The sequence below is a fragment of the Telmatherina bonti genome (assembly GCF_933228915.1).
Source record: "Telmatherina bonti genome assembly, chromosome: 17".
In the NCBI taxonomy this organism is placed as follows: domain Eukaryota; kingdom Metazoa; phylum Chordata; class Actinopteri; order Atheriniformes; family Telmatherinidae; genus Telmatherina; species Telmatherina bonti.
Window position 1 is genome coordinate 29,612,903 of NC_136615.1, and position 13,657 is coordinate 29,626,559.

Consider the following 13,657-nt stretch of genomic DNA (forward strand, 5'->3'; position numbering starts at 1 on the left):
TGTGAGCAGAGCTGTGGGCCACGTGGGCACCAGCCAATCTGTGGGAGCCAGAATTCTAAGTGAATTATTGGGGATCAAATACGTATTTCACTTCATAAAATGTAAAACAATTTATAACTTTGATATTGTGTGTTGTTTGTGCTTTTTTGGTTGATTATCTGTCTATACCCATAATCAGTAAACAATCATAAAAATGTGAGTCTGTTCATTTCTATGGAAGTGAGCAAACTTACACATTCAGCAGGGGATCAAATACTTATTTCCTCCACTGTAGCTTCAGATGTCTATAGATGCTCTCAAGTGCAAATATGAATATTTCTGTCAACACGTATCCCTTTTAAAAAGAAAAGTAGCAGAGATTTACATGAATTTGACTCACTAACACACTTCTGTTTGTAGTATAATAACAGATAGTACCCACCATACTCAGACTGGCACAACAAGCTGCAAGCGTAATAAACAGATTTGTCCTGGAGCGGCTGATAAGGAAACGAGGAGGGGTTCAGCAGGGATTTTCTATGCATATGTGTGCTGATAAAAGGTTTAAATACATGCAAACTCTTCTCCCAAAACCTTGTCAGAAATATAAAGTTTTATGTTACGAAATATTTTTGGAGCACTCTAATTGACAAAGTGTTAAGACGATAACCACTGACTACCCTGTCTGGTGTGTTTTTAATTTGCTGCATCTTTTCTTGATTAACATACCTAATTTATATTCATCTCTTATAATTGAGTAAATTACATCTTTTTATTTTGGTTAAGTAAAAAATGACTGTAGATCATTTCATTAGTTAAAGATAATGTAGCAGTTGAGCTGGCATTGTGAGCGTTTATGGCCACCCCTGAGTCAGGGTGCTCTTTGGTACAATTGTACCAATTGTACCCCTAAGGCACTGGTTCAAGTCCAGCATGTTACTGGCATTGTTGTTGGAAATGATGAGCAAAGGTGAGATACAGATTATTTCCCATCAACTTTCCTCTTTCTGCTGCTACATTCACATATAATGTCCAACTAAAGTGGTCCAAGAACATATTCCCCCATCATTACACCACCAGCAGCAGACTGAATATTTGATGCAAAGCAGGATGGATACATGTTTACATGATGTTTACATTTAATCATAACCCTAGCAACTGCATATGAACCTGGCTCATCAAGCTGAACCATGTTTTCCATCTTCTATTGTCCAGTTCTGGGGAGTCTGTGTGAATTGTAGCCACAGTTTCCAGTTCTTAGCTGACAGGAGTGGCACCCGGTGTGGTCTTCTGCTGCTGGAGACCATCTGGTTCAAGGTTGGACGTGTGTGTTCAGAGATGGTATTTGGAACCATTCGTTATGTGAGACGTCGCAAGACATGCATGTTAGGTTTATTGGTTCCTCTAAATTGTCCCTAGAAGTGATGGTGAGCATGAATGGTTGTTTGTCTCTATGTTGGCCCTGTGATGGACTGGCGACCTGTGCAGGTTGTGACCTGCCTCATGTACAATGATTGCTGGGATCAGCTCCAGCTTCCCTGGGACCCTTAATCAGACAAAGCAGTTTGGAAAATGAATGAATAAATTGTTATCTGAGTTCCTGTTGTCTTTCTATCATCTCCAACCAGTCTGTCCATTCTCCTCTGACATCAACAAGATACTTTGGACCAGATAACTGATGCTCATTGGATATTTTCACTTTTTCAGACCTTCTCTGTAAACCTTAGAAATTTGTCTGTGAAAATCCCAGTAGATTAGCAGTTTCTGAAAAAGACCAAAAACCATACCATGTTCAAAGTCATTTAAATCCCTTTTCTATGTTAGTTTCATGCTCAGTTTACACTTCAAGTAATGTCTACGTGACAGATTGTGATTAGATGATTAGATATATGTGTTAACAAGCGATTGAACAGGTGGACCGGAAGCTCGCTCATTTAGCTTAGTTTTTATGATATAAAATACAGTAGTTTTGCATTTTGTATTTCAGTGACTCTCTTCAAGGCTTTCTTTCTCGTAACCCCAGATATATATTTTACCAGTTACTGTTGGTGTCAAGCTGCTCCTCCAAGATAATTGCAAACAATAAAAGACTAATTTATTTTATGTGCATTTAATTGCAGCAATGAAAATCATCAAAAATTCTTTTTTTGCACCATTATTCATGTGTGGTTAAAACCAAAGCCTTCACTTCTGCATTGGATCCAATGAAATGAAATGTTGAACATCATGCATGCAAAGTGGACGCTGCTATCTGTGGTCCTGAGGTCTTGACTTCCTTTATGATAAGATGTGTAAAACCTCAGATTTCCCCCTCACTCTGCGATGAAAATATTTATGAATGTTGTGCTCTGCAAACACTGCCGTGAACTGTTCCAGTGTGTGTTTCTTGTTTCTCTGAGGGTGGAAGAAGTGGGTTAGCTACATTTGACTTCAGTTAGAATTTCATAGTGGTCCTCAGGGGCTGTCACCAGGACTTCCTGGTCTCATTTATCCTTGGTCTATAATTGGTTCATTCATACAGCTGATTGACCTGAGTAGCCAGCAGCTTGGTTGAAAACATCAAAGAAGAGGACGTAAACTATCGGAGCTGCTGAGGCTTTGCAGCCTTTGCCCCCTCACCCGTCACATCCCGCTTTGTTTTGATGACTCTTGTACGGGTGACGGCCTCTGTAGCAGAAGGGCACAACATGTTGGGAGCAGAGGTGAAAACACAAACTTCTGCGGCTAGTTAGAAGCACTGGAGTCATATTTCCCAGCAGAACAACAGATGCTGCTCATGCAGCTGCACTGTTGAGAGAAAAGTCTATTTTCTTGTCGTTTAGCTTTAATGTTTTCATTATGAACCACAGAAAGAAACAAGACGCTTATAAAAGATGTGATTATTTAATTGTTTGAAGACTTAAATTTAAATGTGTGTTTATTTAAAAAAAACCAAAAATTCAGTTTTACAGATGGTGACATTTAATTGCGATTAACTGGGACTTTATTAGTACCGGGTCAGACTCTTGTTTTTTCTGGAGTCTCTGTTTAGTCTATAATGACTAAATGCACTGACATCTGGCAGGAAGTTATAATTTAACTTAACTTTTGTTTCCCACTTGATTTAATGCAGTTTGAATTATAGAAGAAGATTTTTGGACAATCAGCTGTCTCTCAGTAGGTTTTGATTCCTAGTTTAAATCTCAGCTGTGGCTTTACTGCATGGAGTCTGGGTACCTGAATGCTTCATCTTATAGTATTTAAAGCTATCACAGAAATACGAAGCTTGAATGCTTCAACAGTCAAACAGATAATTTTTCAGTAATAACATACACAAATAGCTCTCATTTGTTTCCTACATAGACATATGTTACGATGAAATAAGCCATTGTCTTTCCAACATTGTGGTGTTTCATCAGCAGCTTAAGATTTTAGTACATGGAAATAGTTATTCCTCATTATGCTTTATTTTTCTAGAATAAAAGGCCTTTACACACCGGAACCAATTCAAATAAACCATTTTCCATTTTTAAATAAAATGGAAATAAACAACACAAAATTACAAATATTTCAGAGGTGAAATACAAACGTTTTTGTCCGTGCACACCATGATGTTAAACTGAAAATAAATCACAAAGATTTTAAAACAAATTTGCAATGTGACAAAACAAAACTTGGATTTCATATCTAGTGACGAAAATATTGTACTGATGCTGCAAAAGCAAAGTAAAAGAGAGGCACTAAGTTCATCCTACTCTAGAAAAGAGCAGATAACGTGGGGATTTGTTTAGTCCTTGGTGGAGCTGGACTTTAGAATTTCCATGGGCAAATGTGAGAATCTGCCTCAGCAGTTAGCTGCTAGCTTGAAGAAGCAGAGAAAAATAACAAAGACACTCAGCCATGGTGATACAAAGTTGGAATGAAGTTGCAGCGACAAAGTGACACTTACATAGATCTCAACCATAGACTGTATATAAAAAGATGGACGGAGCCTCCATGATGTCACCCATAGGTTTCTGAAGAGCTAAATTTAAGCTCGGTGTGCGGCTCCTACTATCGCCATCTTGGCAGGGGCATGTGTGCTGTCTCGCCTAGAAAATACAAATATGGGCAAAGAGGTGGAGCTGAGAGGGGGGCTGTGAGCGTCATGGTCGATGATTGACATCACATAAACTCCGAGCTTTCTGTAGCTAAGAGCTAACCGAGCTAACCCGGAGCTAACAGGAGCTAACCAGCTAACTGAGGTAACCGGGCTAAAGCTAAGTCACGCTGTTAACCGGCTAAAAACTGCAGCTGTTCTCTGTTCTTCTGACTTGAAGCAGGAGATTGGGTACCTGTCAATCAAAAGGACACACCCCTAAATATGCTTAATTTTGAGATAAAATTAGTTTTAAACTGGCGAGTTAGATAAAAAATCACTCCCCTCACCAGTTGTCATGAAGGTAAACCTGACCTATTAAACCTAACATTGATTTTTGTACCAGGCTGTAAACATGTTTATTTCTGCTGTGAAGTTGGCCTTTTTAACATGGGAGTCTCTGTGTTGCAGCCCCTAGTGGATGAAGGTGGAACTGCAGTTTTATGCACTTCCACATAGGCTTCACTTTTAACCGCCGGAGGCTCCGTCCATTTTCATACGGTCTATGATCTCAACTGGCCCTGCTGACACCGTCAACACTCTTATTGGTCTTTTGCATCTGTCAGATGCAAATATTAAGAACAATCAACCTTAGTTGGAAAAGTTTGCAAAATTGCTGAACAAACTTTTATGACTGATACAAAGTTTGCGTTCATTTGTTAAAAAGAAAAAAAAAATTGTAATAGGTATGTAAATTAACTTTGCAAATATTCTCATTTTAATCTGAGCCATTATCTATATCTGATGCAGACCAGGTAGTTTGAGTTCCTAAACCAAACCTCAAAACTGTGTTGCTTAAATCAACCAAACTATGTAGGAAATCTCCAATAAACAACAAATTAATCCAAATGTGGAAATACAAGCCAACTGTTACATAGTGGTTCAATCCCAAATCTTTTGCTGGTATTTCCTGTGTCTTCCCTGTTTGGGAAATATAATCCAGAGTTAATCTTCTTGTTATTGTCATCTAACTCATCCATAACTGCTATAAACTATGCCGGAAGAAACAACCGTAAATGAGACCACTTGTCTCAGAGTTGCCAGATTTAGTCAAAGCAGCAATATTTAATGCCTGGAGAATGAGGTACTTTGAGCTAAATGCTAATTTTAGCTAGCTAACATGCTAACATAACCACATCAACATTGTTCAGTGTTGCATGCAATATTTCGTTGCTTCTATCTCTCATTTTCTTATGTTAGCCTGAAAATGTTTGTTTACATACTGTAATATTTCCAAATCAACATGTTCTAATATTATTTCAAATCAAATTTTATTTATGTTGTACATTTCATCCCATAAAGCAACACAAAGTGCTTTACATAATAACAGCAATGATTAAATATCATGTTAAAATAATTTCAACTTCAAATTAGAAATAAAAAATAACCCACTGATCCCATTTTACATAAACGTCAGCCAACAATGCCAGACTTGATGCTGCTGTGAGGAAGCAATATCTATCCACACCCCACCAGTGGACCTGAAGCTGTTACTACACCCATCCTACACCGTAATCATTAGGATGCAATGCAGGACCCTCCAACCACCCACAACATGTGATCAGCACAGCAGTGACTCTGCAGACCAAACAAGAACAGCCCCCAGTGTGGAGCATCTCAGTTAGGACTTATAGCTATAGCTTTTATTTACGTTTTATGTGAAACGTTTTGTTTTAGCTGCTGTGTCTTTAAATCTGCTTGGATTTGTCAAAAATAGCAGTGCTTGAGGTGTTTGTTCATTCTTTGTCAGATGGTGTGCCAAGCTCACCACGTGGCTCGTAGTATGCAATCGTGTTTCATGCTTAAGACAGCAAGTCCAACAAGAAAGGCCATGATGTCAAACGAAAGGTTTCAGGCTTCAGTAGTGTGTCTTCATCAGGACTTCTCTCTTTTACTGAACAATAAATCACATTAAATATTATTTGTATGTTCTGTTGTTAAGCAAAGTTGAGTGCAGTTTCATTATAATATATTTATAAATATATATTTGTCTATTTCTTCAGGTTGTTGCCTATTACAACGGAACCACTAAAGACATAATTTGGTCCCAGACAGAGAAGATCAACTGGCCAGGTGGTGGCCCGCCACTGGACAACCCACCTTGTGTCTTTTCCACAGATGACCCATCCTGCAACGACGGTATGTAACAAAGAACTCCTGATCCAACATATAATAGAACAGCAGGGTAGAAGGGGTTAATTCATGGGGCCACTGAATGCAGGAAAAGAATGAATATAAGCAAGCTCATACCCAGAGCTGACATCCAGGGAAGATTTATTAGACTTAATTACATATTTCTTGTCATATGTGCTTTTATCATGCTGCAATAATTAATGCTTAGACTTTCCTTGTTTTCATCATAAGAAGTGAGAGAGTGAGATGCAGCCGTCAAAGTAGAATGGAAGTGCTGGGTGTGGTGGTGTTGAAAGCTCTGAGCGACAGTTTTACAGTAACAGATGATATAACGTCGGAAAACCACCGCAATTATAAATATATTATAGAATGGATGCAGGGTAATGAATGGAAGAGCAATAAATCTGATTTCATCCTCAAACATGTGGTCAGGATTTAATTATATGCAGAGTTGAGAGAAACTTTATGTTGCCTTTCTCCAGTGTGAACTTCAGGGAAAAGGACAATGAATTTTCATAAAACTAACATTTAACAGTTTCATAAATTCAAACTAAAGTTTTTTTAATTAAAAGAAACAAAGTAGGCTCACCCTACAGTTAACCTGCAGAGAAACCTGTTGAACTGCGTTTTAGAAAAGGTGCTAGCGCTAGTTAAACATTCTTCAAGATAATGTAAAAACTACTGAAGCGAACAGAACTTTAAAAAACAAATAAAACCTCAATTACTGCTAGAACGTGCCTCTCTACCTTTAACATAACAATTTTAGGGTTCATTAACTTCTCTTTGGCATACAGCTTAGGTTTCAACACTATTCCAACTGGGCTATTTCTGTGGATCTAGCTTTAGCTGATACCCAAAAGAGAGCTAAGTTTCGAGGCAGAACCAATATCACAGTGTTGAATGCAAAGGAGTCCTTTAGCATAAAATACAGTAAACGTTAGTTATTTATTTAAATAACTTGCTACATGAACAAAATTTTGGTGCAATTTTGTGAAATGATCACAAAACTGCCTTGTAGCTGGAATAATTTAGAGCTAGCATAAGCCAGTTAAATATTTTAGACTTTACACTATCAGCCTAATGTTAGCTGCCATCACTCTCCTTAATTCTCCCGCTGCTAAAAGAGCAGCAGATAGCCTGGAGAAACTCAACAGAGTTTGGGCAAAAGAACCCCAGAAGCTAAGAAACCAGCCGCTAGTCTCCAACAGAAGCATGTCAGTGATGAAAATCATGTGTTTTTATCATTTCCCACTTTGCAAAATTATTTCTATCTTCTTTTATAATAGTAGGAAAGCCCAAACTATAGAGTGAAGCCATATTTTCAGCCAAAGTTAGCTTGTATACACATTTTTAATGCACATTATTAATGCTGTTTGGGTAAAATTGCAGCAGCAAAGAGCAATGAATACACTTACATTACACATAACAATAACAACTAGAAACAGCTATTATTGAAATAATAGCAACTGTAAATGCCCATTTATTGAACTGTGCTGAATGATTGAAATGAAATTGCCTAAGTAAGAAATTGAAAGAAAACTGACATTTTTTTAAATTGCGCCACATCAGGTTTGAACCTATGAACTTCTGAATTGAAGCACACTGACTTACTCACTACACCACTAGTAGTGTACCACCACCTTGGAAAAAGCTTTGAAATTTTTTCCATTTGGGATGGGAATGCCTTTTTTTCACTTCCAGCGGGGTGTAATTAGCAGGATTGCAAAAACATGTGTGAGGTTGAACTAAACCCCAGTAAAAATGTGACGGACTTTATTGTTCAATGTGAAAGAACTTTTTTAAATGTGTTTGAGATTTATCAAAGTGTTGAAATTTTTCAGGGAGCATTGTTGGAACAAATCCTTCATATTTAACTGAAACATTTGCAAATAAATTCCTTTGCTCCTTGAAGTGCGCAGCTGAGACTAGGGCTGGGCGATATATCGAATATACTCAAGATATCGTGGCTAGTCCTCTGTGCGATATAGAAAATGCCTATATTCATCATATCCGAGTATCCTGTTGTCACGCAGTTGTTTTTAGCTGTGGGCGGGGTTTCCTCTGTCCTCCTCGACTCTGCACCGCTTTGCACAGAGAGTTAAAGCAAGCGCACCTAGTTACGTACATAACGTGAGCTACGTGCTACGTCATGAGAGGCAGCGTGTAGCCACTGTTGCCATCTTGGCGACTTTCTCGCTAAATCTGGCGACTTTTTTTGTGAAAAGCGACAAATCTGGCGACTTTTACTGGAGTTGTTAGAAACTTTCCTGGTGTTTTGGCGACTGACTTTAAAGCACATATTGTAAAGTTATTGTCAGAACGAGAGTCTCTCCCCGTCCTAAAGCACTCAGTCGCTCCGGCTGCAGCTGCAGCCAATCAGAGGATCAGAGAGGACACCTGCACGACTCCACCTACAGTCACAATGAACAGCCAAATCCGTCACTGATCCCACTCTGGATTACAGAGTGGGACGTAAATTACAAAGTTTTTCACGTCACGCAAAAATAATTAATTCTATTTGATTACATTCACAGCCTCTGTCACTTACTCACCTCATCCACTGTGTGTGACACAAGCATATTTATCTAGCTCGTCATGTCTCTAGAAAGTACAGAAAGCAGTGGGAATCAAACCCTAAATTAAAAACTGGCTGAAGCCGTTTATTGGAGATGATACGAGGACATTCTGCCTGTATTATGAGACTGATTTCCACGCTAAACTCTGCGATGAAAAAAACCCAAAACATGACAACTCAAAAACGTATCCATAAAGCAAAGCCTTATAATAGTTCAACCCAAAGCAAGCTATAACTAAACAAAAAAAAAAAGAAAAAAAAAAAAAAGACTAAAAGTAAGGAAACTACACAAATAAAAAAACATAAACGTATCTCTGTCAAAGTGTCTCTTTTGGGTCACTGTGCAGTCCCAAGCTCAGATAAAGGAGGTGGGTTGGACATGCAGCTAGCTATTCCACAAAACAAAACAATCCTTTGGTTAAATTTGATATTTGATAATCTAACATTTAATAAAGCAGGACAAAGCGGATTTATACAATGTGGTTTTAATGGTATTCAAAATAATTTTTTAAAGGGATAGACTGTTTCAGTGGCAAAAAAAGAAAAGAATAGAAGAAAAATAGTACAGGATCCATCATCTGGCGGTGGTTTGGATACTGGACAGAAGAGGTTGACCAAACAACTGTCGTATGCAAAGTATGTCACAAAAGTGTCGCCACACAAGGTAGTAGTACCATAAATTTATTTCATCATTTGAAAAGTCACCCCCTAGAGCACCTATTTTCATACGTTGCATTTATTACATCATGCAAAGGCACTTTATTTTGTTTTAAAATGACATGTTTCTGCCACTGCTTTAACTGTTCAATAAATACAGTTTTGATCAATTTGCTTCGTTACAATTTCATCCTTTTGGCATGAATGTTTAAAATCAGCATATCTTAATGCAGTATGAACAATTATGTTTTAATGGAGACACAAAATCATATTACTGATGTGATTATATGCACCAAAGCATTAATTCAAGGCTAAGGTAAATATAGAGATATATATCGTATATCGTGACATGCCATAAAAATATTGGGATATTACTAAAAGGTCATATCGCCCTGCCCTAGCTGAGACCAATAGTTAACATTGAGCAGCCTGCAGAACTGCATTCCATCACACAAACAACAGCCAGCAAATGACAATGGAGCTATATGTTAAATGCTGCATTTGAACCTGTGCCTTGTGTGCGTACCTGTGTACCAGTGCACAAAATGGACCAATCGCTGACTTCCGTTTTGTCCAATCACTGGAGAGGATTTTAACATTTGGCAAAAATGGGAATAACTTGAAAAGTTTACATGTTAGAAAGACCAAAAGTCATAGCACATATCAGTTTGACATTTGAATGGTTGAAGTGAGGCAAAAGGTGTAGGAGGAGTAGCGTGCCAAACATTTTGCAGGAAAGACAATGGGGACGGGAACTTGATGAACCGGAAACTGCAAACTGGTGCTCCGAAACCCTGTTGAACCAGTCTTCAGCTCATTATGCAAAAACTGACCAATCGCAGAGCTGAATTTTTGCAACGTCCAATGCACAGTGGGGTTGAAAGACTTTCATCCAATCACAAGGCTGAATTAATTATTGCAAAATGTTAAATATCTCAAAAACTACAAAGATTTGAAATGACAAAAGTCATAGCACACTTCTCCTGAAGGAGCTGCAGGGTTTAAGATGCGAATGGCTGAAGTGACTTGAACAAGGAGTAGCACGGCAAAGTTTGGTGGAATAATAAAAATGGCCGAACAGGATCTCAATAATGCCCCCATGGGCATTCACATTAATTATTGTTTTAGTCTAATAATAAACTAATACTGGACTACAAATCTTCATCTTAACATGTTAGTCCCACTAAAATCCTATTAAATCAAAATTGTCAATACTGGGCTAATACACCTGGAACAGGGGAAAGGGTAGGCAACACCGGTCCTTGAGAGCAGCACTTCTGCAAGTGCTGGGAGTTTCCCTGCTGCAACACAGCTGACTCAGATCAGTGGGTAATTAGCAGACTAGTGAAGAACTTGACATCCAACTGTGCACATGTCTGCTCATTAATTCAGATATGTTAGGCGTATTTCAGCAGGAAAACTCCTAACTCTTGCAGCACTATGGCTTATGAGGTCCAGAGGTGGTCACCCCTGACCCAGAGAATGTGCTTGGAGATGGATTTACTCCTTTCTATCAGATTCTCGTGGACCAAGATGATCCACACAAGCTATAACCATCATCATGGTGCCATTTGACAAAATCTGCTTTAAAGTAATTTAAATTCAAAGCATGTGTAATAAATTCCACTGTACACTACTTACAAGTAAGATGGTCCCCTACAGATAAAGTTATGCAGCAGTAAACCTTTAATTTTTTCTCACACTTTATTCCTCCCCCATGTAACGCATGTAAGTATAATCAGATGAAACTTTCCCCATGGCGCGACTCAAAGTGTGCATGTAATAGTACTAAGTGTAGGTTTTTCTAGAGGTTAAACCATATTTCCATCTGGACACAATCTTTCCATCATTGCCAAAGCTGGAACCATGAAACAGACATTACTACCACAGTCATTTGTCCAAGAAACAAATGCAGATTGTTCTTTTTTGGAGAACAAAACCCATATGTTAGTGGGTGTTTTTGTCCACAATTAAAGGGGCTTAACTCCTGTTTGAATAATTTTGGGTAACAAGAAAGTTGAGCTTCAACTTTTTTCTTTTAAAACTCAGTACTGAGTATTGTTATAATATATATAATAATATATATATTATAATAATGATAATAAATCCACAGGTTTTTAGGATTGCCCTCAAGTGGGAACACTTTCTGGTGTTGGTTACCGTTCAAATGATATTTCTTTAATTACAACCATCAGCTGAGCCATGATTTGCAGCAGGTGGTGTGATTGGAGTCCATTTGGGCTTTAAATGTACATCAGGGATGCCAGAGCTGTGTAGCTGTGTGAAATTGTTGCTCGTGTTTGGTGGTTTGACAGATAGCTTCAGCAGTGCAGCTGCACACCAGGAAGTCACAGCTGTGATTTTCAAAGAGCCTTTTTTTTTTTCCAAAGATATGAATGTGGACATCTGTTGAGCACATGAGAGTGTAATCCTTTTTTTTTTTTTTCTTCTTCTTCCTCCTCCTGTTTCCAGGTCATCTGCCAGTTCTGGGTATTGTAGCTGTGGGTTCTGGCTTAGCGCTCATCATTTTTGGAATTTCCAGTTTCCTCATTTACAGGTGAGTTGATCCCCGTCTGCTTCTTTTAGCTCAAACAAGAGAAATGCTGAGGTTTCCTTTTTGAAACGTGCCTATAGAGGAGAAACTAAAGGAGCGTGTGTTTGAGACAGGATTTATGGATTGTGCTGCTGGATGCTGGTGTGCTGTTTATGAATGCGGTTGCTATAGCAACAGCTCAGCAGGTGACAACATTAAAGCAGTGGTGAAGTCTGTTGAAACTGAGCTCATGTACTGGTCGTGCACGGCACCATCTCCCACCTTTATCGGCTGATCATTAGTAGGTTCAATAAGTTTATGTGCTTTAGCTAAGTTCACACGCTGGTCCTGTCAGGTAAACGTGGTCCTAGTTGATGTTTGTTTGCACCTTTTAAAGGATTTCACATTTGTTTTAGAGAATTAAAACTTTAAAAATCTTATTAGAAAAGCTGATTATTACATTTCAAAACTAATATTATGTTTTAATTACTTATATACAATCCCGCCATTTTTAAATAAATATTATAAAGGTACATAACAGGAACATAAGAATATTACTATTAAAAAAAAACAAAACAAATTGATTAATCTTTTTCTCATCAACTTAGTCCATTGTTATACATCCGTCTCTGTGTTTTATGCTTGCAACATGGGCTTGAAACGAGGGATAAAAGCAGAGTATTTGAAGAGCAAATGTGCAAAAGATCTACAGTTTGTTGATAAATGTGTGGAAAGTTATTGAAAGGTTAAGAAAACAAGGTTCCCTTCAGAAATGTTTTTTATCTGCTTTTTTTCCTCTGCAATATATAATATCATCGAATGACTTTTGGGATTCAGAGATATTTCAATATGTAAGCTTTTCGATCAGTCGGGGAAAACTGGATCAGGAACCTTCAAAGACTCATTTTAACGAATAAAGGCCCATTTAGGCTCCCTTACGTACATAAACGGGGACATTTTCATACGTTGCACCCCTCGTGTCTTTTACGTTGCTATAGGGTTCATCCACCAGAGGGCAGTACTGAGTGTTCACGCTGTCATTTTGACACGGTTGGTAGCAGTAATTTGTAGTAAAGTTGTTTACAACCATCCATAATCACAGGAAGAGGTGGAACGATATTATTTATTTCATTCTCTGCTCCTTCTGTGTCCTTTTCTGGTGCTTTTCATTTGGAGATTTTTGTGTCATCATCCTCCTGTTTCTCTTCTTCTTCTCTGGTTTGTTCTTTTAGCTGGTTGCATGTGGGCTCCACAGCTCAATACTACCCCCACGATTTCCGGTGGTATTGCACCATCGTCTGTGTTGAATAACGGATCCGCAAGGACCCTAAGAACTAAACAATTTACATTTCGATTGCTGACGCAGAAGATGTACAAAACCCCCCATTTGTCCGAGTATCCGTCTCCTGGGAATATTTCATCAAGCATGAAATTATAGTTTCATTCTCTAATAGCACAAAAAAATTAAGCGTTATGTTAACTTTGTCCAGAAAAGACGTTGACTTCTCTGTGCTTGGAGGCATCGGGGATGTTTATCGCCAGGTTTATTGTGGTCAGACCGATCAGTATTCCAGATCTTTTTTAGAGAGATGTGGGAAAAAGATGCCATGTGCCCTGTTTAAAAGACAAAAAGAACCATTCATGCTATTATCAGCAATAGCAG

The 13,657-nt window shown here is 38.3% G+C and overlaps 1 protein-coding gene across 1 annotated transcript in view; it reads left to right on the forward strand.

The window, feature by feature from the left end:
- The window catches only part of npr2 (natriuretic peptide receptor 2), a gene marked incomplete at its 3' end in the record, with an annotated part of 101,577 nt that overhangs the window by 43,962 nt on the left and 43,958 nt on the right, over nucleotides 1-13,657 (forward strand). Inside the window, exons 6-7 of the mRNA XM_079257200.1 lie at nucleotides 6,100-6,235; nucleotides 11,934-12,018. Coding sequence (XP_079113326.1) covers nucleotides 6,100-6,235; nucleotides 11,934-12,018 — 221 coding nt within the window. The remainder of the gene's footprint in view (nucleotides 1-6,099; nucleotides 6,236-11,933; nucleotides 12,019-13,657) is intronic.